We start from the raw sequence: 27,820 nt of genomic DNA, 5'->3' as shown, positions 1-27,820 counted from the left end.
AAACTGCTACAGGGAACACAAATGAAAACATGAGCGTTAGTACAGAAACTTTACTAGTAGCATGTCTTTACAAAAGAAGGATTGTGTGTGTGGTTTACAACATTATTTATACATCAATCACTTAATAAAAATATCAGGCCTGAAAAGTGCTTCTTTGAACAGTCTGATTACAAAGAGACGAAGGTCCGTCTGCAGTTTTGGTTACATGGTACAGGTGTTGGTTTCGCAGTGTATAGACAGCTGAGGGGCCATGGTGATGAACATAAAGCTTATTATTATTATTATTATTATTATTATTATTATTATTATTATTATTATTATTATTATTATTATTATTATTATTTGCTTTCTAAATATGATATATACTGTATGCATGTTTTCCGTTTTTAAGGTTAGATAAAACACCTTTGAAATCACATTTCACAAGAAAAAGAAAAAGTAGCAGTACATCATGTACATGTAGGTGTTTCTTGGAGCCCAAAGCGCAAACATTAATCTACACACGTGCTTAAAGACAGAAATGGGTGGCGCCAGCTGTAAAATATGCATAAAGGCAGTGTTATGTTTTCAGTGTCTGCAGGTTAATGCTTGGGCCAAACTACAATTATTGCTCCCAATTAGGACGTGGATTTGTTGCCATGGAGACGTCTGCCTCCAGATTTTGCCGGCAACACAAGACTACAGTAATTAACCGAACCGAATCGTGGGCCTGATATTTAACGACCACATCTGGCCAGCGTTTGCTAAGGGCTACAGACAGAACGTGGAGCATTTACTGATTTTCACATCTGCTACTATTTTTTTTCTATCACTAACTTATGACTTACTGAGCAAAACGTCAAAAATACTTAGTTGAAGACAAGTAAAAAAGCGACACATGTTTGATTTAGTTTGTGCTTCTATGTCTATAATATGTAAATATAGGCTGAACAGACTAGGACAATACAATTACATCTTCTAATCATCCCTGGAGGGTTATAATTGATTAGCACTGCAGAAAACATCTTCATGAGATTATAAGTATGTACCATTAGGAAATGAGCGACAGCTGGTTTCCTGTTCTCTGCTTCATGTCTGTAAAACAATCCCATATCTTCTGAAGATCAATGTCCACGCTATGGTTCATCCACCAAATTATTCCCTGAATGAGCTCTAATGTCTTGAAGATCGGGCCGTCGGACGTGGAAACAATCACACTGCTTTCTAAATTCAACCCTCACCATCTCTATTCAGCCGCATAATTAAACAGCAGTGACCTAAATTGCTTTGAAAGTATCTGGTGGGTGTGTACGATGGCCCTGGATGAACCGGAATCTTAAGCCCCATTTAATCTCCATTCTCCTCTCTGCATTACAAGCGAAGGGTGGCGTCTGAGGAGAAACACGAAAAGAAACTTAGGCTGAAAAAAGCGACGTCCTTCTCAAACCTCCACCTGTAGCGTCCAAAGTCCGTCTGTGCTGACGAGCGCCGCCAAGTCTTTCCCTCTGATGGAGAGATATGATCAGCGTCTAGTTCCACAACGCCCGCATCCCCAGCGGTCCAAAGTGGAGGGAGCGCCCGAGAAGAGGCTGAGACGGGGAGGGGCGCAGAGACTGACGGCGCCAGAGTCCACAGACTCCACAGACCCAGGACCAGCAGACGCCCGTCGGCATCGCCGGCCGCCCTCAGAAGGTGCACGCGTACACCACGCCCACCACCACGATGTTCCCGATGGTGGCGATGATGGCGATCCAGAGCCAGATGGCGTCGCTGGACATGGACTGGGACTCGTCCTGCTGCCCGTGGACCGAGGCGGCTGAGGCGGCGGCGTGGACGCTGGCCGACGAGTTGAAGAGCGAGTGCTCGCCGCTGTAGTCGTCGTTGGGCGAGGAGTCCATGAAGGCCCCCGTCATGACTGGGATCTACGGGAGGCGTATAATAAATGCTATTAGAACATATTTAATTACAGACCCGGGCGTGTTCCACTTAGTCTGCATGTGAATGTCTATATGTGCGTGCTCGACGACGACCGAATGAATATTTCACACATGGCGAGGGAAAATGATTTATTGCTTGGGACAATCGGGCCATTAGAGCAGAGGGAAGCGAATGCAGCCGCGTGTGTATGTTATCTGAGTCTATAACAGGGCGTATGAATGAGGAATGCATGAGAGACACGTAGCACACTCAGGATGGAAAAACAACCCTGAAGATCGGAGGGAAACAACGCTAAAAATACCTCGGAGGGATGTCGGGCACTAACAAACACAGAAATTCTCTCTCGCCTGCTCATTTGCTTACCTTCTCACAGTTGCGCTCGCTCGCTCACCCCCTGCCTCTCTCTCACGGACAAGCAGGATAATGCATATTGCATGCGCAAACACGCACACTTATACTTTTATCTCGGGGAACACGCTCAGCGATATGCCGGATATTGGAGCCAAAATGTCCTAAATTCAATTGAATGATTTAATAGTTTACATTATTGCTGAGTTGCTACATGTTTGCCGGAAGGAAGTGGAGACGTGCAAACGGATTCATGCCCCCAAAACATGAATACTAATCCACCGCACACACTTTGGGGAACTAACAACATTTAGAAAGCATTTCGCTGCTCTCTGCTCGTTGGCCCTCGGGGAGTTGACACGACACTGCTATTCTTTTGGATGCGATGGGGGGCAGAGAGGCAACCTGGGTCTTCTAGGCCGGCACCGTAACTCACACAACCCGTCATATGGTGCTTTCATCCACTAGAGCGGCATCACAAAGTTCTGCATCCACAGTAGGTGGGAGGAAAATCTGTGAACTAGAGTTAAATAAACTGCAGAGTCAACGTTTTTATGTTGGCAGATGAAAAACACCTTGAACTAATTAGGGCATTAATTACTTTTGGCCACATTTGTTTTTTAACAACATTTAACATAAAAAGTTAATTGTATGATATATTCTAGTAAACTTTACTGTTATTTAAATCTTTGTACGAAGTCAAACAAAGTTTTTTTTATAACTAACATCTAAATAACCAATAAAGAAACACTGGGAACAGGAAAACGTGTTTCATTCCTGTTCACTGATCCAAATGAGAAATTCCAGGTAATGAGTTATTTTAATCAGATGTAAAAACAACGTCTGTCCTCATCAACGAGCGGCTGATTCTCCCTCTGGGATTTCTCCGACGCCGCGAACTTCATGCAGTATTCACCGCCGTGTCTCGGATAAACTTACTCGGACAATAACTGCAGCTCTCGTTCCCGTCTGCGCTCGGCCTATGTTTTATTTATGGCTCATTGTCCCCAGGAGTGAGCTGTTTGCATAAACGGGGAAGTCTACCGAATAAGGCGGATTCGGGGAGCGTGTACAGAAATATTCCCGTGCCAAGCCTGGACGGAGACACTCCATCGCCCAGGTTCACGTCTCCTGGTTTGCACTTCGCTGATACGTAGGTGTTTCCATTGGCATTTAATGGGGCCGCTCCTCCGGCCATTAGCCGAGCCCACGGTTCCCATTTAGATCGTGTGCAGCAGAACAAGCATTTAAGCTAATGGAACAGGGCGACGGAGAAACCTGCAGCGTCTGAGCTGGAGGTCGATCCCTGAGCGTTACTGCCGGCGAACCCAGGCTTCAGTAACAGAGTTAGCCAGAGTTTCCTGGAAACCGCGACCTCCTTATGCTAACATTGAACTAGTGGCCTTAATAATCAAGTGCATCAGAACGGACTGGGACCAAAGTAAATGTATTAGAGTCGATCCGAGCAATCAGACTGAACCCAGGATTTTTTACGTACTAATTTTAATTTCTATAATTAAACAAAGTTCACATTCATGCCTTCAACAACTACGTTCCTTATATGAGCTGCCAGAAGCTGCAGTTTGTCACCAGGCGGCTGCTTAAACAATGTTTATGTTTAATGTGGGAACCTTTCAGCGGAGAGAAATCATGCGAAGGAAGCACGAAGCTGCTGGGAGCAAAGTCTGCGTTTTTCCAATTCGTAAACATCCCTCACGGCCCGCACGCGCCATCCGCTCCGGCACCAGAACCGCGAGGAACCTCCCGACTTACGCATTCCACGCCACGGTGGCCGTGAGTGATGGCGCCGCGGACCAAACAATGCATAGCAATGCGCGCGCTGAAGATTGTCCACTCCCACCTGCTCGGCTCTGGCGCCTTTGATTTATTTGTCCCAGCTGTTCGGAGAGCGGTGCCATCCTACGCGGGCGATCATAGTAATTGTGCAATAGAATAGACTGTAATTACCTCCTCTGAGACGCCGCCGCCAGTAAGCGCGCGGCGAAATGGGTTTGGAGCAAACGGCCTGAATTCAAATAAATGTTGCAGAAACAAGGCCCGAGTCCTGTAAACATCAGGGAGGGAAGGAATCTGTGTTGGTCCTCGTGTCCTTGTGAGGCGCAGACAGAAGAAGAAACAGACACGCCTGCAGTTTGAATAATTGACTTTGTCTTGGACATCGCAATAAAATATAACAGACTTGATACTTTGGACTGAAGTGGGCAGTAAATTGACATTTCTGAGCTGCAGTAATGCAGGTGCTGCACTACACCGATCAGTAGCATCACCGCAAATTTCCCAGAGGTCCAATATGAGACCAGGCCTGTTACTGTACTGTACGTATTTCCTTCTGTACATGCAGTTCGTGACACCGTATTAAAAAGATGATTTCTCTGCGATGCGTTTGGGGTCAGCGCTGAAAACACGCCACTACAGCGCCCTGCGTCTACGTACTGTACCAGCAGCCACTTAGTAAACGCGACCGTAGCATATTGACCCGATCGGGACGTGAATCTGAGGGGAAATTTACCGAGGCTTTAAAGAGGCTTGTTCACACGTATAAAAGTGGTGAGACGTCTAGTTTCTGAACCGGTTCCTGCTGCTCGAATTTACAGCTCTGCTTCCATTGATTTTCTCCGTCTCAGCAGCCCAGCGGCATGTTTTAATAAATCTCCTCAGCCCACAGCCACAGCGGTCCTCCTTCAACAATGGGAACTCAGGGCCACAGAACAAACTTTATTATATTTCTTTAATACCGCTAATGATTTTTGCACGTGACCTCAGTGTGAAGGGAAAGCAAACACAGGCATCACACACACACACACACACACACACACACACACACACACACACACACACACACACACACACACACACACACACACACACACACACACCGCCTCTGTGTGGGACCTGATACGTCTGTGTCTGTTACTCCCTCGAGCTCCCGGAGACGACGGTCGCGCGGGAATAAGGGCAGGGATCCGAAAACGCGTCGTGACAACTGACAGCAGCATCTAAAACGAGACACGGGCAGCGGACGAAGGGGGAGGAAGAGTAGGAGGAAGGTTCTGATGGAGTCTGAAGTTGGTTTCCATTTGCTAGGTAATTTACTTATTATTAGCGGCTTCATTAAACCACGTTTTGGGAGATATTTTGGTTTGGTAACTGTATACTTCAGCTTTTCCCGACCTGTAATTCGACTCCTGCTTCTTTTTTCCCCTCATATTCTGAGAGTGGGACATGAATATTGTAGTGATTGTGTGGCGAGCTTGTCCCTGCAGGAGCCTGAGGGCTGAGCTGGTGTTCATCAGGAAGACTGAGCCCACCTGTGCCGGCTACTCATTAAACTATACGAGCATGTGGCTGGAGCCTGCTTCTCTGCCTCCGCCTCCTCAGGAGACCTCCACCCATTTTCTTGTTGGCGTTTGGGCTAATTATCCATGTTTTTACACGCTTCAAGTAAAAACCGTGCTCGGTGCAGCGGACTCATACCTGACCCTGTCGTTTTCCAATTTGGGGCCCAGTGATGGAAACTCTTGATTGAATCCCGGCTTGTAAGTGTTGCTCAGGGTGAGCTGCTGTGATTTCCACCCACTCCTGACACACCGAGCGGGCAGGAACATCCTGATCCACTTTGATCTCACTGCGTCCTCGCCAACAGATGATGAGCAGCGTTTGTTTCCACAGGCCCGTTCCTGCTCTGCGATTCTGTGTCCGTCTGCCACACGCGTGTGTTTGCATTCATTAGACCACCTCCACTTCGAAATAATCATTAGCAACGATAATGATCTTAAGAAACTGAAATTGTTGCTCATTACCGCCATCGTCAGCTCCTCTACACTCAGGATTGTGATTTTTTATCATTCTAATCCACGCGACAAAGACAATTTTAGAACCGTTTTAAATTCACAATCCGTTCTCCTCTGGTTGACACACTGTTGCCGCATCAAAGCCTGTTTCAGTCTTGAGATTCTTCCCTCTTCAGCTTTTTTATGCAAGTTTTTTTTTTCACCATTCAAACGATGGCAAAAAACCAACACAAAAGGCAACGACTGCAACAGAAACAACAGCACCTGAATTTGAACCTCCTTAAATCCAAGCTTCAGCCCAAACCAAGCCTCCACTGTGTGACAGTATCTGCTATTTCTTCATCATCTCCTACTCTTCCATTACCCAATAATTTGTATTCACGTGTCTTTGCTGTTGTCTCCTTGATGTCTCGTCTCATTAACGTCTGCATCCCACAGTTACAGCGATTTGTATTCCTTGCACCAGTTCACATTGTTGGAGGACTACTGGGATGTCCTCCAGCCAGAAGACCACAATATTTGTCCTTTCTCCCTCGTACGACCTATAGAATGCCTCCTGAAATAGCGCCCCTATGGCAGCGAGTGTCACGAGCCATCATCGTCACGGCCCTCGTCATCCTCGCAATAAGAAACGCGCGGCTGAGGTTAAAGGGCAGCGTGGTGGCCGGCGCCGTCACCTGGGTTTCAGCCTGGGCTCGGCTTCGTCCCAGTGTCTAAAGCGCAGCATGTGCTCAGCTCTGGGTTGGAGCTAATTGGAGACTCCAAGCTAGCCACAGGCTAGCTATGAAGACGAGAACCTTCCTGCTGGACAGCTGGGATTGACCCCGTGACCCCTACGAGGGGGGCGCCACCTCCACTGTGCAGAATATCTCTTACTACACGCAGCCTTGATATTTACTTTTAGTTTCTCATCCCCAATTTCACACATCAACGTGCCCTCACAATTATTTTCCTTTGTTATTTCTCTTGTGGAGGAGCCGGCCCGCTGCTGTCGCAAACCATCAGTCTCATGCAGGAACATGATTAATAATTGTTGCAGCCCTCTTTTCCATCCTAATAAGTAGATTTTGTGAATATGCATCCTTCTTACGAATGCGGTATTTTAGCTGTGACGGGCTGTAAACGACGTCAACGGAGCCTCTACAGTGACTGCATACTGTATGCGTCCCCCCTGTTGGGGGAGAGCGCGTGGGACGTTATGAATTTGTCATGTGTGTGTGTCAGGTTGGCCCAGTTATAGAACAGTGTTTTCAGGCAGTGTTACAGTTCAGGAGTGGGCAAACACACTCAGTAACTGACAGAGAGGAAGGAAGGTAAGTTCTGTTTGCTGTTTGTTTACTGGAACGCGCATCTACAACAGCTAAACCATGTCATTACGTACATTCACAACACTTACAACTGATGCAATAATCAATAATATCCACGGCTTGTAAATGACACATTTGGCCGGTAAACAGTAATCAGTGCACAGCATCGACGCTGCTGTGCTTACAGAGCAGCTCTGGGCCCAAATAGACACGTGATGTATGTACTACACGGCCCATTCTTTTTGTTTTGCACTAATGGAGGAGCTCGGTACTCACTCAGTCATTTTCACTGGAGCAAAATACCTCAAAATATCATAAAAAAGTCATGAGGTAATGTGTTTGGCGTAAATAGCTTAGGGCCAGAGCTGTGAAACACAACAGCAGCAGGGAGCGTAGATCCATACGCGCTAAGACTGATGGAGGCCGGGACTGAAGCTGTGATTACAGCGTCTGCAGAGGAAGAGCTTGAAGCTGTAGAGGTCATGAAAAATGTATAATTATGAAAAATCAAAGCTAGAGTTTTTTCGCCGCCGCTCGCGCATATCGTCGCACGGTAAAAAGGTTTGTGATACAACCGGCTGCAGCGCGGTTGTGTAAGCGCCCCGATTCATCATCCGGCCATTAAAGCTGCATGCACCTGAAACGGAAAGGTCAGAAAACGTCGTGGATGCGATGTCAACAGAAAGGAGGGGGCGTGACCCGGTCCCGATGGGGAGAGGATCTGCAGGAAACCTGCAACTAGTCTGTCTGTAGCCGAAATAATCACGTGATGCTAATGAGCTACTGTGTGAGGGTGAGATTCAGTGCTGTGAGAGAGTTCTAATGGGAGGGATGTCAGTACCCAGGAGGATGCAGTTCTATTTAACTGACTCATAATAATAAAAAAAACACATCTGTCCCTGCCTTCAAGCAACTTTCACCCACAAATGACATCATCCTGCTGCTGTCGGGGTCGTCTTTAAGCTCCCCTTTTCATCCAAAACCAAAGTTCTGCTCATGAGCCCAACTCATGCGCGCTGTTAACGGCGGACGTGTCAGCGTGGAGCGCTTTTGCTTTATGACGAGCAGCACCGAGGCAATATTATCTAAAGCTCCGCCACAAATCAACGCTGCGCTTTATCCCGCAAACGTATTGATACGAGAGATGGAGCTGCTTTGAAATGATCCCAGGATGGGCGGGAAATAGATTATTTATGCAGCGAGGTACGATTCATAACTGCTGAATGTGTGAGATACGACTCTATCGGAAGCATCACGCCGCTAGGTCCATCAGAAAAATGTGTTATTACCTCATACTTGGCTGTCACAGGCCATTAAAGCTCACTTCCATTCTGCACCTGTTTCAATATGCGCCTCCTCATTTCCGCTGGGATGTTTGTATCTACTGTTCAAACATGCTTTCAGATAAGAAAACGCTTCGTCCTCCTGTACGTTTCTGATTATGTATATTGTGTTATCATGCAGCAGTGAGTACTGTAGGTCCGTTGGCTGAGCTCAGCAGGGGCCGGTGTTGACAAAGCTACTCAAACCCAAATCTGGAGCTGCTCATAAGAACCAAAACCAACAACCACGGTCCTCATCTGATGTGGAACAGAGCATCTTTACTGCGAGCGGCGCCTTCGCGGCCTCAGAAAGTCCCTGAATGCTCCTGCTGCATCTGTGAACTCACACAGACACGCGCAGATAGTACGAAATTGGCTGCGTCACGTCCTCGTGTTGCTTTTGCTTACATTCATCTGGGCTTTAAATGAACAGAATGTGCTGCTTGATTCATTGACAATGAAAAGGCCTGATAAGTGGAGAGCTGCTGGATGGATCTACTGTAACAGAGACACTTAACTGCTCTTCTAATTGGTTGGAGGTGATTGTTATCCCCACAGCTTGTTTACAGCCCCGCGGGCTCATAAAAGTTGAAGAAGGCTGGAAATTGGGGCTATTGCTGGTTTTCGCTATCGCAAGACTACAGAGCTCATATAAAACCAATTGCTGAAGAAGCAGACAAAGGACCGGAGGGGAAATAAATTCCTCAAGACGAAAAGGCTGCTGTGTCATTATTAGAGCCTTCGCTACCGGCGCCACGAGACTCTTTTAAGGGACAGTCGCACAAGACTGGTACCAATGTTTAAATTATTTTAAACATATGCATCACAAATTTTAAAAACTATATTAAATACTTCATCATTATGACTTTTATCTTAAAATAACCCCAAATAAATCCTTTAACCTGCAGGACGAGCGAGAGTCACTCCTGTTCACGATCGAGTGCCTGCTTGAATTAACTCCCGGCCACATTTGGCACCGAGGTCAGGCTGCGAGTCGCTGCCAGTCCTGTCGGTTTGTGTTGAAGTTGTCAAACTCTGCCTCCACCCTCGTTCTTTCGCTGTCCAACACGCGGGGCGAGTGTCAGACCGAATGAGCCGCGGCGTCACCGAATTAATTACTGAGTAATGGGAAAAGTCCACGGTCCAAAAGAAAAAAAAAAAAAAGAGACGACACGACTACAGAAAAGAAAACACACTCATAGAATAAGTCTAAACCAGAACCAGGTAAAGGTTCGGTCCAGCGGCGCATTGTGTGGTTGCCCTTTAGGCAAATCTGTCAACTGGAACAATAATCACACTTGACCTGAAAACCAATTAGTAACCAAGGGGCCTGTGCATGTTTAACACCAGCCCCAGCTTGTTATCTACTAACACCCCACAGGATACAAGTAAATGGTACACGTTGTATTTACCCATAAAGTGTAATTAAAGAGGAAGAATAAACGGCCTCAGAGCTTCGGCATCGACGCCGGGCCCGAATAGAACACAACTTTGGCCTGTGCCGAGGCCCGGAGCGTTTCGACGGCATCCATCATCTTTTGGAGACAAACCGATGGCAAAGGTCCAGCGATTTGTAGGCAGCCGAGCTGCACTGAGATGGATGGGAGGAAAAAAAAAAAGAAAAGCCTCCATTGTGAAGTCAGTCTTCAAAACTCGGGGGACATTGGCCCGACTTTATTCAAGTCACCGTTACAGGGTGACTCGGAGCATTAGATTAGATTTCACTTCAGGTAAATTAGCCATTACCTCAGTGAAAGAGCTGCATTCGTGAGCAGGCTTGTCTGATGGAACGAGGAGAAGTGAAAGAGCGGGGGATTAATGTGGGGCTCACGGGGAAAATTTTAAAACCTTTCCACTGAAGAGTCCTTCAGCAAACAGAGCATTGAGCCTCTGCTATAGGAGGTCTGTGATAAAGATGGTCTTGCGTCGTTGCATATACACAAATCGCCGTATTTCTGCTGAACACACACACACACACACACACACACACACACACACACACACACACACAGGTCACAGCTGAGCCGCCTCCGTTGTGAAAGTTCTCATTCAGTCAGAACGTGGGATGCGGTTTAAACGCATCACAGTTGCCACAGACTGTCAGAGTAGATGGGGGCAGACGAAGCGGCAGCCGCCGGGCGAGAGGCGAGGAAAAACACCACTTTCGGCTCCCGACGAGGGCGAACCACGTTCACACGTTCGCGACAGACGCGCAATCACACTGTGTCGGATCAGCGGAGTGTAAGAAACGTGTCAGTATGCAAAGCAGCGCAATTTGATACGTGCATCAGCGGGTTTTGTCTGAAGGCTGCAGCGTGTTTGAGTCAAAGTTATGCATTTATACTCAGATTATCAAATACTCCAATTTAAAGCTAAGGTCTGGAACGACAAACTACAGGAAAACCTTGATATTATTCATTAGTTCATTTTTTTCTAAGTTGTACAAATATTGTTTAATTATGTTAATAAGCCGAGAGGTTTAAAGAGACAACGTGAAAACGTCCAAACGCCGGATGAACCTGTTGACCGGCCACGCCCGTGGAGCCGATCGGTAAAACGTTGTTGATTAAAAAGAAGAAAAAAAAAGTTCGACCGACAAAAGCGGCGTGAGAAAATGACTCACCTGCGCAGCCATGAACGACAGATCCATGGCGGTGCTCGGCTCGAGGCAAGGCGCTCAGAGTGAGATGCAAGCGCGCGTTTCTCCGCCTCTCCTCCGACAGAGCATCTGCGTGTGCGTCTCTCTTTTCAGTTTGCCGACTTCACGCGGGCCGCATGTCGAGGACGAACAACCGGGAAGTGCAGGGAGGAGAGACGGGGTTTGAGAAAATGGGGAGAAAAGGAGGCGCGGATGCAGAACAGACCGAGCGATGAGGAGGAGAAGAGGATGCGAGACTCAGAGTGAGAGACGAGCGGCGGAGGAGGCGCTCTCTCTCTCTCTCTCTCTCTCTCTCTCTCTTTGTTGCTCTCTCTCTCCCCACTCTCTTTCGTCTCACTCCTAAATGCTCCCTTTATATTTTCCTCTCCGTTCGCTTCCTCGACTAATTTTCCCAATATGACTTGTAACTTATAACGATATAACTTTTTTGGTAGCTCTTTTTCTAAACTTCACTTTGAGGTATTCTGGTGTCCCTCTTTCAACATCTGGCAGTTGTCCGATGGGAACCAGGTCACCAGCGTGGTCCCTCAGTTCCCTCACCATACATTGCTCGTCGTCAGGGCAAAGACGGAGAATCTCGACTGGGAGCCAATTTTTGCAGCTCTTCCTTTCTCTCCGGTCGCATTTCCGCGTGATGCTCGGGCACCTTCGCGTAATAACCTCTCGTTGCGGATTCAAAGCTCAGAACCTTTACACGATTTCTGGAGCGCGTCCACCCACGGAAAATTTGCGACCTAAAACTAATGAGACATTTTCAAATTAAGCAGGCCTGGAGAATAAAGGACGCTGCTATTATTCACCGAAGAGTCTCTCTCCACAGAGCCAATTAGGTGGCTCTACTTACAGCGCGAGGGCTGATTCATTCAACGGCCACCGCCTTTCAGTCAAATGCTAAAACTCATTCTTTGAGCGAGCTGCTCAGATGCTCCGGACATAACATACAGCCCGGTTCCGCGTTTGCCTGGAGAGCTCCGATGAGATCTCCCGGATCAGCACTTCCAGCGCGTTCCTCCTGGTCCTCTGCCGATCAAGCTTCACTCCCAGTTACAAACTAAATCTGTCAGACTCTCCCAGTAAACAACACAACGACCCCCGCTCTACATCCTGTGTCGCCTCCAGCTCGGCAGACGCTCGCTGCTCGTTTGCGCGTTTCACCGCGACGCCACTGGCCGTTCACTGGCTGTGACTCACAACAGCGTAACAGTCGGTAAAAATAGATTATTAACGAGCATCAGACCGGCTCTTGTCATGTGAACATGTTCCAGGTTGATGGTAATGAGTTAGAATAATGCCAGGCCACCTCCTAGGCCCGTGTTTACAGTGCGACGCGCTCTGTCACCCAGAGTCCCCGTCTCACGCTCTCTGATTAGGCCTAAATATTCCCAATCCGATCTCGGGGGCTTTCGTTGTCCTTTTGGCTCCGACAGCCGCGCGTCAGGACCGATGAGCGGCACCGCTGTTGGAGAAACGTAAACGGAGGGGGCGCCCGGCGTCCAGGTGCCCGCTGAAGCGTCTTCCTCGGGCCGGAGGCGAATGCGGAGGCGATGGAAAAGCGGTGCATCTGCATAACACATCTGCTCCGGCTAAATGAATGCATTTCAACCATATCACCGTCCAAAATTGCATGGGTCTCGCTGGCATAGTGTCTGTGACAGCAGCTGTTATTGGCCGGTCGCATGCGATGAAGCACGTTGGCAACAGATGTACAGTGGGGGACATTGTTCTGCAGAAAAATGCACAGTCGCCGGCCACAGTTTATGAAGGAGACTCATGCATAGATGCTGCAATTATCCAGTCATTGTAGCATTTAGGGCAAATTAGACACTGGTTCTATGAAAGTATTAACGTTTATAGCATCATCAGCATCATCAGCATCACTGCCTGTGTCTCAGTCTCCTGCTTTTTCCCGCCGCTCTCGTCCCGACCAAACGCCCCTTCGAGCGCCTTCGGGTCGTCCGCACGCCGGGAGCACGTGCACCGCGTGCCCCGTTCAGCTAGCGCGCGGGGGCAGATTAGCAGTCACATCAAACAGCCCCGGCTGCCAATCCCAGCCTGATGAGAACAGAGGAGTTTCTAGCCTTTGCTTACGCTGGATTCCCAGATGTGATTATCCTCCCCGTGTGCGTGTGTGATCGGAATAGCTGCGTGAACGGCCACATGCTTCTCTTCACGCCCACATTTACTTCATTGCTTTTTTTTTTGTTTTCGTCCCACAACAGGTGAAGGGGGTGATTAAAGCGTACAAGCAGCGATCTGACAGCCCGTGGCTCTGATGGGTTGTTATGCCCTGGGTGATGGATAGCAGACCACTCCGTGCGCATTAAAGTGCAGGAAATAGCCGACGGAACAACTCTCGCTCCTTGGATTCCCTTCCACTGTACCTCATCAATCTCCATTCAACCCCTGTTCACCTCTTCGTAGTTAACCCCATTTTATCCCAACCCTGAACCTTCACTCATCCATCTTCCCACGTGGTAACAAACCAATTTGTCCGTTTGGAAGCGAATAAAAGAGCAGACGGAGGCGCTCTCGCGCCTCCCGTGACCCTCAGCAGGACGTGTGCCATCGTCCGCTGACACTGGGCTGCACAGGTTTCATTACACCCTCATATCGGCTTCCATTCAATGCAAAGCTTGTGGCATTTCCGTCCTTTATGTTAGATTTTTTTTGCCTTGGCCGTCTTCCATCCTCAACGCACTCTCGCCCATTCTCAGTGAATGGAAATGAGCTGCTGCTCCCAAAGTCTACTTCTATGATCACCTGATTAATTTTAGGTCTGTCTGGGTTATTCATCTTAGCCCAAGGCTCCACTCAGCCACTATGAATAAAATTGACTTTCAGATGTCCTCTTCTGCTCTTCCTGGCACTGATTGCTTTGTCCTGCGTGGTAATATATTCCGACCGAAGTGGCCCAAAACATATGATTAAAAAACAACCCGAGTGTTGATGAAACCAAAGGTTTGGTTTCAGTCTCATAAACACACAGTCAGCGCCTGTCGCGCTCGGCTGCGGCGGCGCCGGGCCGCGTGCCGGCGCGTGGGGATGCGCATACGTTTGACTTTTAGCAGCGAACGCAGGCCAAGCTGCCCTGACCTTTGAGGTTTTCCTTCCTCTGCGGATGTGGAACGCCTCGGATTGAAAAGCAGCTCTTTGCTGGGAATGGCTGAGGTTTTCAAAGGCACCACGTGAACGCGAAGCCGTTTTCAGGCTTGAATCTAACCAGCTTTCAGGGATTCCCATAACCATGACCTACTGTACAGTATATATACTGTCAACGGTTACTCTGAAGGTCAAAGGTCACACAGAAACAGAAAATGCACTCAAGGACAACGGGTGATTCATCTCTCCGATCGACTCTCCTCCGGTGAATGTCACCTGTTTTTTATTTTGAAGTTCAGTTTGGCATCAATTTCTTTTATTAGCCGACGTGCAGTCGGGTATAAACCTGATGAGTCGCGTTCAAGGTCATTTTATAAGGAAACAGATTTGATTTAGAGGCTTAAGATCAATGGTCAATTTCATTATTAAATTTATTTTAAACCTCTTGCAAAATGATCTCATTGCAAATGTTTTTTGTTTGTTCATCCGGCTAATGGAGAGGAATAATTAGTTATATTCAGGGGACGAGGAGAGAGAGGAATGATGAAAATGCTGCAGTGACAGTAGTCAAGAATTTTTTTAAAAGACCCGACCCTTTATGTAGGAAAATAAGATTCTCACCCAACTGAGCTGATCAGGGAAACTACAGTGAGATTTGAGTGTCAGTCACAATCAGCCCTCGTCGTTCAGTGGGAATGAGACCTCCTGTCCGTCAGCCGGCGCCCGGCGGCCCTGCTTTGTTCCTAATGGCAGCTGTGAACCATAAACAGCAGCATGTACCTGCCAGCGCACGTCCACGGGCCCCCTGCTGTGCTGTCACCGGCGGCCCATGACTTCATCCGTCTCCCTCCTTCCTCCTCCTCCCCGCGTTCCCGCACTCGGAGCACACTCCTGAATATGCGAGGAACATCTGGAGGCGGGAAAGGAGCGGTCGCACCGCGGGCCGGCAGCCCCGTCACTCGGTAAATCGGGGTTTAACGCAGCCGGAGAGAGTGTTGAGGCGCGCGCTGCGGTGCGTGACCGTGAGAGGTCAGAGGTCGCCCATTAAAGGGCCCCGATCCACCCTCCGTGTCTCCCCTTCAGCTGATTTCCCAGTGGAGCCATTCCCGTTCTCTCCCTCCATCTGCGCCTGCCGTTTTCCGCCCTCCCTTTGAGCTGCAGGTCATTTCCATTACTAATTTAATTTCACGATTTAATCTGCAGCCGCGCACTCTGACTTAACCGGCGCCTCGGCACTGGGAGGAAACGGGGAGGAAGGAATATTAATTAGATCAGTGCTTTTCACAGACGTTTTCACACGTGTAATCAGACAGTGATTACTCCACTGGAACGCGGGTGCTGCGCCGCTGACTTTGTTTACATCCTACTTTATTGCCTCTAATTAGCGAATGGCTTCAGACTCGGTGGATTTGCTGCTGTGGTGCTGTGTCATGTTGGAGCGTCGGGACTCATTTGTAGCAGTCTCTAACCTGAGAGTCACAGACTCAGAGTCACAGCAGACTCAGATCATTTTTATTATATGTTTTGGTCTCATTCAGGGGGGTTTTCGACCGTTTGCCTGCGCCTCATCTGTGCGGTGACTGAAACGCACCGTCCCGTCGGCTCCGCGTGTTCCCCGCCTGTGATTTACCAAGTCAATCACGCGCCGTGGCCGCAGTCAACGCGGCTGAATGAGTTAGAATGCCATCGGCTGACGACATCTGGAGGAGGCTGCGGAGGCCAGTAATGAGCTTGTATGTCAGCAACGTAATCTCATCTAGATGTAAATGTATTCCGGTACAAGGTGGCCCGCTAATTTATTCATCTAATTTGTCCCTTGTCTCGCTATGAACGCGCCGCGGATGAAAGTTGACGGAAGCGACGCGCGACTCCGCGACGCGCGACTCAGCGTTTCTTTACTTCCGCTTGTGCGAGGCCGTGTAATTGCTCCATTTTTAATAAGACAAACATGCGCCCCCCCCCCCACGCGGGAAGCGGTTGCGTGCCCCGCGCTGCTGTCGTCCTCGTCGGGACTGTTTCCTGTATGCACTTCTCGTGTTGGCTGCAGCGGCGCATGAAACGCGCCACCGGTCGGAGCACTCACCGCGGACCCGCGTCGCTGTCGTGCGCGTGCACGTGGGGCCACGGGACGGGGCTCGCGTCGAGCAGGTCGAAGTGACATTCCGACCCACCTATGACGTTGCATAGTTGACCAGGTAGAGAAAGTGGACGGATGGATGGAGGGACGACCGTTGCATCCTGAAAGATGACTCCTCAACCACTGAAATATTGATTTTGTGTTTTGTGCCTGTCACTGTGTCGTCTGGGGACGTCGTTTCGATCACGGCGCGGTTTCGCTGGAGGCTCTAATCTTGTGAAGCGGATGGATGGTAAGTGGTCTCTAAGAGGCTGTCACTGTTAATAAAATAATAGGCCTCTGAAAAGGTCGCTAACCCCGTCTGCTCCCTCTCACGCGCGCATGTAAACAACCGGAGCCGTCGCCCCCCCCACGCCCTCGAGCACGGACGACGCCGCGTGAGCCAAAGAACCGAACTCGCGTGCGAGGAAAGTCTTCACGGCGTCACGCGTGACAAAAACACACCCTGTCCCGCGTTTCCTTCAGCAAATGGAAAACTGAACCTGTGTCCAAAAAGTTACTTTATTAAATGGTCGCTTTTGTTTCTATGTTTGCTAAATAGCAACAAGTTGAATGAGGGGGGTGAAAGAGAAGCCCTTGAACGCGTCGCCGGTGTTTTTTTGTGTGGCGGGAGGTGAAGTGACGGAACGCCACCTGCTGTTTGACGCGGCGGCGGCGCGTTCGTTAAAAGTCACGCCTGCTCCGCGGACTTTCACCTCCCGAAGCGGAGCGAGGAGGGTTTTGTAACACGTGCCGTAACGCGGCGTCGCGGCTCACCTGTCACCACGTGATGTTGCGTTCAGGCTCCGCTCCCACACCCAGTAACGCGCGTCTCCCCGAGGGCGGGATAAGGTCATCGGACGTGTGCAATTAACGCTCATAAATTATTCACCGCTGCGCGAAGCTGCGATCCATTAGCCGCTCATCCCCGGAAGGTGACGCGTTCTAGGCCCGAGCTAATGGCGCCGTCGTCTCCTCTGATGTGTTTTTTTTCCCCCGGCCGCGTCAAAAAACCAGACACTTGAAAATTACCGACCAAAAAGGTCGTATTTCACGCCGGCCTGCATATTTCAGCAGGCGCGTAGCGAGAAAGCGGGACGATTACAAGGTCATGTCCGTTTCTGGACTCATTAAGAAATTGGTCAGACGTTGGACGCCCAGCGCTGCTGACACCTTTACTGTCTGTATTAATGTGTAAATCTCTGTAACGCTGGAGCTCATAAATGTCTGATGTCTTTATTTCCCACCTTGGTGTGAAGTGGTGCTAACGTACCTGAACGCAACACGACGCCTTCCAGATGTGGAGGCGGGGGTCGATCCTGGTTGTTGTACTTCAAACCGCTGTAGCTGTTGTGCGTTTGTGTCATCTTTCAAGCCGCGAACCTTAATATCACTGACAACACACAGTCAGAAATGAGATTTGGTTCTAAGTGGAGCATTGACTGTTTAAATCAACCACTCACTCTGCTGAATATCAATGGACTGCGTGAATGTGGAGTGGACGGCGTCGGCCACGGACGGAATACAAATCAGCAGCAAAGTCACACTTTTAAAGCCAAGACGATAAAAACAAGGGAAACAAACCGCGGCCACTTATTATTTCACTCACAGTAAACACGGCGTCCTCCCGTGTCGCGTCCTCTGCATTTTGTGTCCTTGATAGAAGAAGAAGTGGTCGGACGCACTTTGTTACCTTGCGCCTCAGCTAGAGGTCAGCAGCTGACAAATTTTAGTGCGTTGGAGCGGATTAAAGTGGAGCGTTGAAATGATCTCATACCTGTGTCGTTCGATAGGATGGGTGTGGACGTCAACAGAAGCCTGGACCTGTTTGAGGCCCTGATGAATTGTGTGTAGCCTCAAAACTTTAAAGCATCATCTTACAGGATCTACATTATATCTCACAGATGCTTTGTTTTACTATGAAGCTCGCTCGCTCGTCCTCTCTCTCTCTCTCTCTCTCTCTCTCTCAGCATCCATCAGCAGAGGGCAGTGTGTGCCTGCGCTCGTTTCGTTTTCTCTGACGAGTGTGTGTGTGTGTGTGTGTGTGTGTGTGTGTGTGTGTGTGTGTGTGTGTGTGTGTGTGTGTGTGTGTAGGTAGGTGCATGCCTGCGTGTATAGGTGTCTCTCTCTCTCTCTCTCTCTCTCTCTCTCTCTCTCTCTCTGACAGCTGAAGGTGCTCCAACAAGCAGACAGACTCCGTGATGACTGCGACCCCATTAAAATGTGACTTTGTGCCAAACGGCGGCTCTGAACAAGCGATGAGGTGTTCGCTGCCTTCACAAACACGGCTCCGGCTGCAGGAGGCGACGGCCCGACTTGTGGATGCGCTTTCAGTCCTGCGTTTGACTTATTAATTATTCGCCTATTTACCTGCCCATTAATTCTGAGCTTTTAATGACATCAAAGAGGCGCATGTTACTAACCAGCCTCCACGCGGCGTCATGATGAACATCAGATGCTCCACAGACCAGACGGCTGCTTCAAACAGCAGCAACGGGCTCATGTACATTCAGCAGCCGCGTGGTGTGTGTGCTGCCTCAACAACCGGACTGATTGAAGTGCACTGGGGTGTTTCGGCCCAGGAATACGGCCGCGTCTGGTCGCCCGGCTTTTTTTCTCCGCTTAAACCCCTCTCTGCGCGGCTTTAATCATTGGGCCAAGGAGTCATCCATCCCTCTCCTCTGGGTACAAATCAGACTCCAAGTGAGAAGTACAGTAAGAGCAAAAGCCATTCTGCTGAGCTTATCCACTACAGTGGACGTAGTTAGCAGGCATCGATTTCACACTAGATCAAATCTACCTCGTGCTTTCTAACCATCAGTCTTTGCGGTTTAATGCTTGGCTTCCAATGTAAAATCGCAGATGGATTTTCATTTGAATCCGTCGTTGTCTCCCTTCTCTCTTTTTTTTTTTTTTTTTTTCATGCACAGCGTGGCCATAAACAGCGCAGCAGTCAGTTTTCCAGGAGCCCTATGGTCTGCACGCTATCGATCAGCTCAGCAGCCTTTGTTTAGGCAACAGTGACAGATACTGAGAGCTGAGTCGTCCAGCGTCAGCTTGAGACAACACAGCTACCCCCCCCCCCTCTACTTTTCTCGTTCCTCTGCCCATTAAAAAACTGCTTGCTGTGATCTCTCCATGCCAATACAACACAGCCAGCGTTTCTCTGTCTGTCTCCAAAGTTTCAGATGCATTGCTTTCAAAACATATTTTCAAAAAGTAAAATCATTCAGCGACACACAGACTTTATAGAGTGTCTTAATTTGGAATAATAGCAATTCCTGTATGACATATTCTGTGTGTTAAAGCCTTAAAGCTTCGACTCAGGGGTCGAAGTGGGTGAAAATCTTTCAGCTGGCTTTAAGACTTTCCAGTGGGCCGAGACGTTGCTTAGGGAAATCAGCCCGGAATAAAAAGACACAAGTTTCCCCACAGTTGACAGAAGAGCTCAGAGAGTTGCATTGTGCAGCTAAATTAACAGATTCACCTTTTTATTTACATTTATTTACTGATCGGTGTGTAAAGCTGCAACAGTTCCAACACGAAGCGTTTCCCTCGTCTGTAGCCGTAGATGTCAACAGATCTGGGCTCAGCGTCGCAAACAGCCAAACGGAGGCTGATAAAGTTTCATATTCCATCCACCGTGTTGATAACGATGACCCACTTTCGTTGGTAAAGATGACTACAAAGCATGTTTGCTCTGCAAGGCGAGCATCCTTGGCTCGTGTCCTAAATGCAAGACAAACTGCTTAGGAGCGTCTTCTCCTTCTAATGACTTTCTCTTCCTCATCCTGTCGAGCACTAATAAAGCAGCGAGGAGATAGATGTGTGGGTGTGTTGTTTGCATATGTTTTAGGATTTTAATACAAGCATAATGATATGAGAACAGTTTGGTTCTCACTTAGTGATTTGGAGGCTAATGACTTTTTTCTCATTACTCTTGGTTGGTCAAGTTTCAGTCTCTAGTTTTTAAAAGTGTGCAACTTTGGAGACATGTTAATTATTCAGTTATACTAAAATCTATATGATTAAGCATTTTGTAGAGAAATGAAAATGCAAAGCAAAGGGTGGATAATTGTGTAAATAAGGTCTTGCTCTTGGGCCCAAATGTGATGATTTGATCAAAACTAAACTATTCAGTTGTCGGGACAATTTATTCTCCTGGAATTGTTGGTTTTATTCAACCTTTGTGACAAAGCAGAGACGATCAACCTGCAAGGTGAGATTCCTTGTACCTCCCTAATGAGCTTCCATTTGCAACTACAGTTAAATCCCCCAACGACGATAGCAAATCTCCACCAAGACGCCACTGAAAACATCACCCATGCAAAAAAAAAAAAGTCGGCAACAGTTAAGCTGAACCCGACACTTTGACACTTGTTTCTCTGGAGTTTTACATTTATATCAGGATTTGTCACGGCTTTCAGGCCCGTCCCCCGATTCTGATCACAGGATTTGTTCCTTTGCATGAATAAACTGGATGTGTGCAGCCGTTGTGACAGGAAACCTATGTGGGACAGATGTGTGGGGAAAATCCTCTCATCTCAAGCTGTGGGAGGAAGTTGGACTCGAGAAAGTCACGACATGGAACTTAGACCTAGTAGGTAAATGGGAGCGCTGCTTTGTTTTTGTAGTTTCTGACTTTTTTTCTAGCTCTGAAATCAATATAGGATCTATTTCCACCCTGACTTTCTCTCTGCATTGATCTTTTTATCAGATATTTAATTTAGTTCAGTAACTGTCTCTAACAGTAGATCCAACGTGATGGAGGCTAATCAGTTGTCAGACTTACAGTATAACATCTGCTAACCTGAACTGGTTTTAGCTTTTACAGTATCGAGCTCCACATTTCATTCAGCGGCTGTTGTGTTTTTAATGATTTGTCCGCACCGTCTTATTCTGGTTTCAACTCAGCTATTGCCAGAAGAAGTGATTACACGTTTGACCCATTTACCAGTCAGGCTGAATTATTTTCACATTGAGCGTGATCGTGCTTGAAGGGTGCCGTATTGTGCTGAAGTAATCTGTACTCTGTTGATATGACTGCTTGAAAAGCAGCGAGCGAGCGTGTTTGGTGCGAGGCTTTCACTGTGAATGTGTGCGACCGCCACAGGTTGAGTTAAACAACAGAAGCGGCCTGACGTCCATTCGAACCAATGGATTAATCGCCCACACCGCTTTTCTGTGAAACCATCGAGACGGCAGAGACAGAACACGGGACGACCCGCTTTGGCTGAGTCGCCACGACCTCCTGCACGTCTGGTGTCTGGATGCAGGTGGAACAAACAGATCAAAGCAGGCTTCTGGCCAAGAGTCAATTTAAGCATCTGGGCGTCCTCAGGAAAGACACTTGTCCTGGTTCGCGACCTAATCCTTTATATTAGAAGAATAGTCGAGGTGCTTTTATTTTCATCTCCGCTCCAACAGGATTATTGCGGCACCGTTCCCGTTACAGAGAAGTCCTAAAAGGAGGGAGAAATTATTCTGACACGTTGTTTTTAAAGACAAGATGGAATTTTATTTGTGTCTTTGTGCTGCTGTCTGTGCAGTCCCTCCGTTGTGTGCTTTTTTTGGCTTTCAGATTGATTTGCAGCGAGACGCGGCGACGTGTCAAGGCTTTGTTGCAGCCTCACAGCATCGCTTCACGTCCCAGTTCTGCAGGTCAACAATTTATTTTTTTGTACAATTCACATGAATTCATTCAAATCGCTGTTGCATTGCTGCTAAAGTGTTGTATAATCTTTATCCCTCTAGACAAAGATAACACTAAAGTTTATCCATTTCAAGATGTATTTATTTAATATTTATAACAAAACTGCAGGCTGAGAAACATGTCACCCTTCCATTAGTCACTAACAAGACGCCGTCCAGTTTAAATAGATTAGCATACACAGGAAAACGGAAGATTTAATTCAGATTACATAGCTTCAGGAAAGTAAGCGGTAAAATAACAGGAATAATCAACTCTTACATCAAATATGAATACATTCGTAAGACTTGTCCATGTGCTTACTATGCGTTCCTCTTCCATGTTCTGTAAAACGAGTACGAGCACCAAACCCAGAACAAAACAATGGCTGATGTCACTGACTAAGCCACGAAGTAGAAATCCAAGCGTTTCTTCCTTCCACTGGTTCCAGTGGTCGTGTTCCCCTTGGACTGGTCAGGTCAAGACGCTTGGATCTCAGGCACTTTTATAGAAAACACGCATAATGCAACATGTCGTCCCGCCTTACATTCTCCACACACTGTACATCACCCTTTCTCCTGCTGCTTCGTTCGTTAAGGGATTGGTTGGACATTTGGGAGGAATGAGAAAGGACACAGGACCACTTTAACATCAGACCAACAAATGTGAAGCTACTGTAAATCAGAAGCTGCTTAACTCAACACAAACAGCCTCAAACACAGTGTTTTCTTTTCATTAATGTTGAACTAGTCCCTCAATTCACATAAACTGAGTATAAATCATATTGGAGGCCACCTACACATAAAGTAATTCAAAACTCTAAACATCACACAACCTGACATGAATTGGTTTATTCACACTGAAACCACCAGGCCCAGATTCCGGTCAGAGGAAAGAATCACTTCTTCTGGGATGTTTTTCCTCAAATGTAAAAGTGTTTTCTTATCTCCAGTCCTGAACCAAACACACAAATCCTTTGTTAAAAAGTGCCTCAACGCCCAGATGGATGAGGGGGAAGACGACGAGGACGTACAGCATGACACAGTGCCGGTGAAGTCATTTATCCCAAAGGTAAAACTTCTAGTGCTCACGTCCCATAACGTTCACAGTAATGTCCTGTGGGCTCAAACGCTCGCCCATCTCACAGAACACAAAAGGAAGAAATGAACAGCAGGTCTGGAAAGAACTCAAACGTCACAGAGTCACTATTTAAAAACTCACAGGTTTTGCATGTCTGTTAAGACAAAATTTATAAAATTACCAATCTGAGCTTTAGAGTGTATATACAAGAAGTGAAACCTTTAACAAAGTAGTAATAACCTGATAACTTTACACATCGTGGAAATAGCAATTTCCCCATGTTTTAAGGCAAACAATCATTAGGAGCTATTGGCAGCGCCTACGCTCAGCAAACTCTATGTACAAAAATGAGTGGTCGCATTATGTCCCATGGAACAGACTGAGTCTGTCAGTCTGCCTGGTAGAAAAACACTGTTTGTCATGTTTCAAAGTGACTGAGCCTTAAAGCCTGAAGCGATGCATTAAAGTAATCTTCAACAACTGTATGTAGATAAACTGCTCCTTAAACTGGTTTAAAGCCAGTGTTGTCCTCACGTTCGTTCTCTTTGATTAAATAAAGTCCAATGATGTTTTAGAGCGAAACCAGATAATTACTCATAATGTGAATGCGCATGAGATCATCTTCAACAAGACATAATAAAAAGGTATCGGTCTATAAGTTCTCTGTACAGGTTCATTGTTCAACTCGCGGAAGCAAATCACATCATTTATCTAATAATCCAGGAAATAACGTCTGAAAAAAACCAACAACGTGTCCGTGCTGTCTCTGCAGTCCTTCCAGTCCCTGCGAAGGAGACAGCTGCATCTTCCCAGCGTCCTGCATCAGCGCCACGCGTCTATGTACAGACTAAACATTTCCGGATGCTCTGGGTGATTGTACCTGTGAGCGCTGGAGGAGCCAGCGGGCCTCCCTGCATCGCCTGAAGCCCTGCAGCGTCCTCCTCCTCCTCCTCCTCCTCCTCCTCCTCCTCCTCCTCCCGTCGCATCCATCAGCACGCCAGTGGTGCAGAAGGTCAGAGTTCAGGACCTACAGCGTGGTGTAGATGTAGACAAAGATGATGACGACCAAGTTGAGGATGGTCCCGATGATGCCCAGCATGGCCAAGATGGTCTCCTCCTTACTTTCCTTGTCTTGGGATCCCTTTTCCTCATCACTGTAGACAGTGTTTACCATTTTCCCTGGAAAAGTCTGCAGTTTTCGCCGTAGACCAATCTGGAGCGAGAAGATAAGAGAAGAAACACCATCTACGTGTTAGTTACTGCAAATGCTTATTTTTCCCTTTGACAGGGCTCCTTGTGCTTGGAGCTGCGGAGTTGCGAGGCTCCGAGTGCATCCGCACACGCGTGGCAGGTGTATTGATTCTCGTAGCCCCGGGGTGGAGCATTAGAAGGGAGCTGCGTGTTCTCAGCCCGCAGGCACAGCGGCCCGTGCGGCGCTGGCATCAAACGCCTCTCAGGAGAAAAGCGCTCTTTTTGCAGGTCAGTGGGTTTTTATATGCTACAAGCGGGAGTAAAGCATGTAAGCGAAGGCGGACTAGAGTAAAGCTTAAAACAGGAACTTGTTCTTTCACCACACGACAGATGAAAAACCCTCTCTGTTAATATTTCAGCCGAACCCTATTTACAATTTATTTTCCTTGACGTCTGTACAATTCACCTCAAGACAAATCCTCCATGTGAAAATAAACGCTTTTGACCTTTTCCTGATGAACCGTAGATATTTACTCACAAACCCATGGGACATCACCGCTCATCTGCAGTCGTCCTTTGCTGTAATGACGTAAACCAGCTCGGCCAAATTCAAGGCATTTTTGTCGCCGATGCTGCGCTTTTGCCCTTTTTCCGTTATGTAATGTGATTGCGTTCTTTGGCAGCGGAGGAACGTCTTGGCAAAAAAAGAAAAAATCATCACCTACTGGAGGTCGCTTACAGTACATCAAAGTCTAGGTCCTGTGTCTTGTGTGGATGGATTATAGCGAAGGACGAGATTAAACTGTCTGAGTTGATCACAGCAGGAAGACGACTAGTGATGTCAGGGCGATGCTGGACTTAATGAGTCAAACGTGAGGAGCTTCGAAAATACAGCAAAAAAAGGAAAACAGCTTTTGTGTTCATGGATTATCTATAAATTTTATTTAAAGGATTTTCAGAGTGATGGAGTAAATCTCTTTCTTTAATGATTGTCCTTTGTGAAGGCTCCCTTTGAATAGCGATGTCCAATCATCCGCATGCAGAAAAATCCCACCGGGCCGTGTTTCTGTGCTGGAGAAGTGTCCTACTCCCCTAATCGCTAACAATGGGCTTTGATTAGCAGCCTCCATAAACAGACTTCCCCTCGACCTGAGCAGAGATCTCGGTGCGGCCAGTCGGATCTGCCCTCATGCATGAAGACGCCCGGTGCCATCGATATAAACAAGCGCTCAGTGAAAAATGAGATTTTTTTGGGGGGAGATATTGGTGTTGGTGGCGAGTGCAGAGACGGTGGTTCAGGCTCGGCCAAAGCCTTCTGCCTTCGCCATAATCATTAGCCGCCTGTAATGACTTCCAAGGCTCGGGGTGGACGGCGTGCGATAGGGATCAGAGCTGGCGTAATCCACAGCCAGCCACAAGTCAGAGTCAGCGGCGTGTTTACTGGGATCTGAGTGTGTTCTTGTTGTCGCCGGGTGTCATTTCCTACGACTCGAACGCACGTAACCTTTGAACTTCGGTGGTTTGTTCCGTGCAGGCCTGTTCCTCTGACTCCGACCCGAGCGATTTCTCATTCCCATCAACCTCACACCCGGCGACGGCCGCGAGCGTCTTTGTGTTAAAAAAGAAAGAAACGTAGGAGGCGTGAGGGGAGGAGAGTAGAAGGGGGGGGGTCATACCTGGAACAACAAATCCCACACGCTCCTGCTACACCTACAGACGCGAACCTCCTCAGATCAGATCAGTGGAGAGTAAAACCTTTTGCCACTTGAATAATCCTGCGCATGTCAAAGGACTCCAGATGCTAACAGGCTCTGACAGCCGCAGTCGCTCTGGGCATTGTTTTAAAACGGAATTAAAGCAAACAGCTCCCGACCCCTCCCAAGTGCACGTACGTACACAGGCAACCCCCCCCCCCAAACTCACACGGTGATACACATACAGTAACGTACGCGTACAGAACCACGCGTTAGAGGAGAAACAAAAAAAAAAGCAGGAGCGATGAAAATCTGTCAAACGGTTTGACTTCACAATTCACGAAATCTGATGAAACGATCCCAGTCGTGAGTGTGACCCATTTACTGGAACCAGTACTCAGCGTTCCGCAGCGTTTTTCAAGAGCGTGTGAAAAACTTACAAACAGGAAGTTGAAGCTTAATGTGACGAGACATCAAAAATGCTGCGTGTCTATTAATAATAGTAAATTCCATCACTCTGAGATCAAAGCGTCACTTTCCTTCACCGGTCTCCTGATTCTGGGTAATAGGAATTCAAACTTGTCACCAACGTGCACGGAAGCAACGCTCAGAGAGCCCCGGCTGGTACCGAGAGCCACGAGCCTGGAGGAGCATGGATCACGATGCACGTTGCCTCCATCGCAACGCGCTCGTGACGCCGAGAAACTGGGGAACATTCACAAAGTGTGTGTCCGAGTCACACCGGGATGAGTGCAATGAAGAAACCTACCTTGCAAAGCATCAGGAGGAACATAGCATTGGACATGCTGGAAGGGGCTGCCTCCCCGTTGGGCACGCGCGTCCCTGGCAACTAAGGCGAAAGTCCGGCCCCCTCATCCTTCAGCTGTGGCTGGTCCGGTGTCAGGGCTCTCGTCAGACGTCGTACCCCGCGGAGCACCGGCGTCCCCTCCCCGAATCTCATCTCACTCGCAGCCAAGTTGGAGCCGCCGTCACTCCCCCCCCCCCCCTCGGCCGTGAGAGCTGAAAGCGCGCAGCCCACCTCCTCACCGGCGCTCGCTCCGCTCTGCCTCTGCGCCGCCGCCTCGCCTCCCCACCTCCGCCGCCCTCGTCCTCTCCTCCTCTTCCTCTCGTCTGGGTGGAAGGATGATGTCAAGTTGAAGAATGGAGCCGGTTGACGGGCAGGTGGGGGCGGGAGGGAAGCGAAGCTGCTTCATGGGAATCTTTGCATCCGTCTTTGTCTTTAATCCCGCGAACAAAGAGATTCTCAGCTTTGCCAAGGCACCCAATCAAGCCCAATTAAAGCCTATATCAAACTTTTATGCTGCTCGGCAACGTAACCCACAATCAGCCGGCGTCTTGGCTTGTAAATGTTTCATCTCAAAGTCGCAAAAGGAAATAAAGTGGTGGGAGCGCCTGCCTGCTCTGTGCGATGCCAAGCCTTTGTTGTGCTCCAGTGGCTGAGCGTGTATCCCTATGAGTGAGCGGAGTGGGAGAGCTGGACGGCAGACGGCGAGAGAGAGAGAGAGGGAGTGGGGGGTGAGAGGGTGACGGGGGTGAGGGGGGGGGGGGGCTGCTGCGAACGAAAC

General features: G+C 48.2%; 2 protein-coding genes across 2 annotated transcripts; both read right to left on the bottom strand.

Annotated features, from left to right (window-relative positions):
* Positions 1-35: 35 nt before the first annotated feature.
* On the bottom strand, positions 36-12,306 carry LOC114848450 (uncharacterized protein C14orf132). The gene is made up of 2 exons (XM_029138923.3): positions 11,330-12,306; positions 36-1,901 (listed from the first exon to the last, which is right to left on the bottom strand). Exons 1-2 carry the CDS (start codon positions 11,354-11,356, stop codon positions 1,665-1,667), a joined length of 264 nt encoding a protein of 87 aa, XP_028994756.1. The 5' UTR covers positions 11,357-12,306; the 3' UTR covers positions 36-1,664.
* Positions 12,307-22,352: 10,046 nt separating this feature from the next.
* On the bottom strand, positions 22,353-27,788 carry LOC121201978 (protein TUNAR-like). The gene is made up of 2 exons (XM_055505854.1): positions 27,004-27,788; positions 22,353-24,562 (listed from the first exon to the last, which is right to left on the bottom strand). Exons 1-2 carry the CDS (start codon positions 27,037-27,039, stop codon positions 24,377-24,379), a joined length of 222 nt encoding a protein of 73 aa, XP_055361829.1. The 5' UTR covers positions 27,040-27,788; the 3' UTR covers positions 22,353-24,376.
* Between the last annotated feature and the right edge of the window lie 32 nt (positions 27,789-27,820).

The sequence above is a fragment of the Betta splendens genome, chromosome 22, assembly GCF_900634795.4.
Source record: "Betta splendens chromosome 22, fBetSpl5.4, whole genome shotgun sequence".
Lineage (NCBI taxonomy): Eukaryota > Metazoa > Chordata > Actinopteri > Anabantiformes > Osphronemidae > Betta > Betta splendens.
The sequence above is the reverse complement of the archived record's forward strand: the minus strand, read 5'-3'. Positions and strand labels throughout refer to the sequence as shown.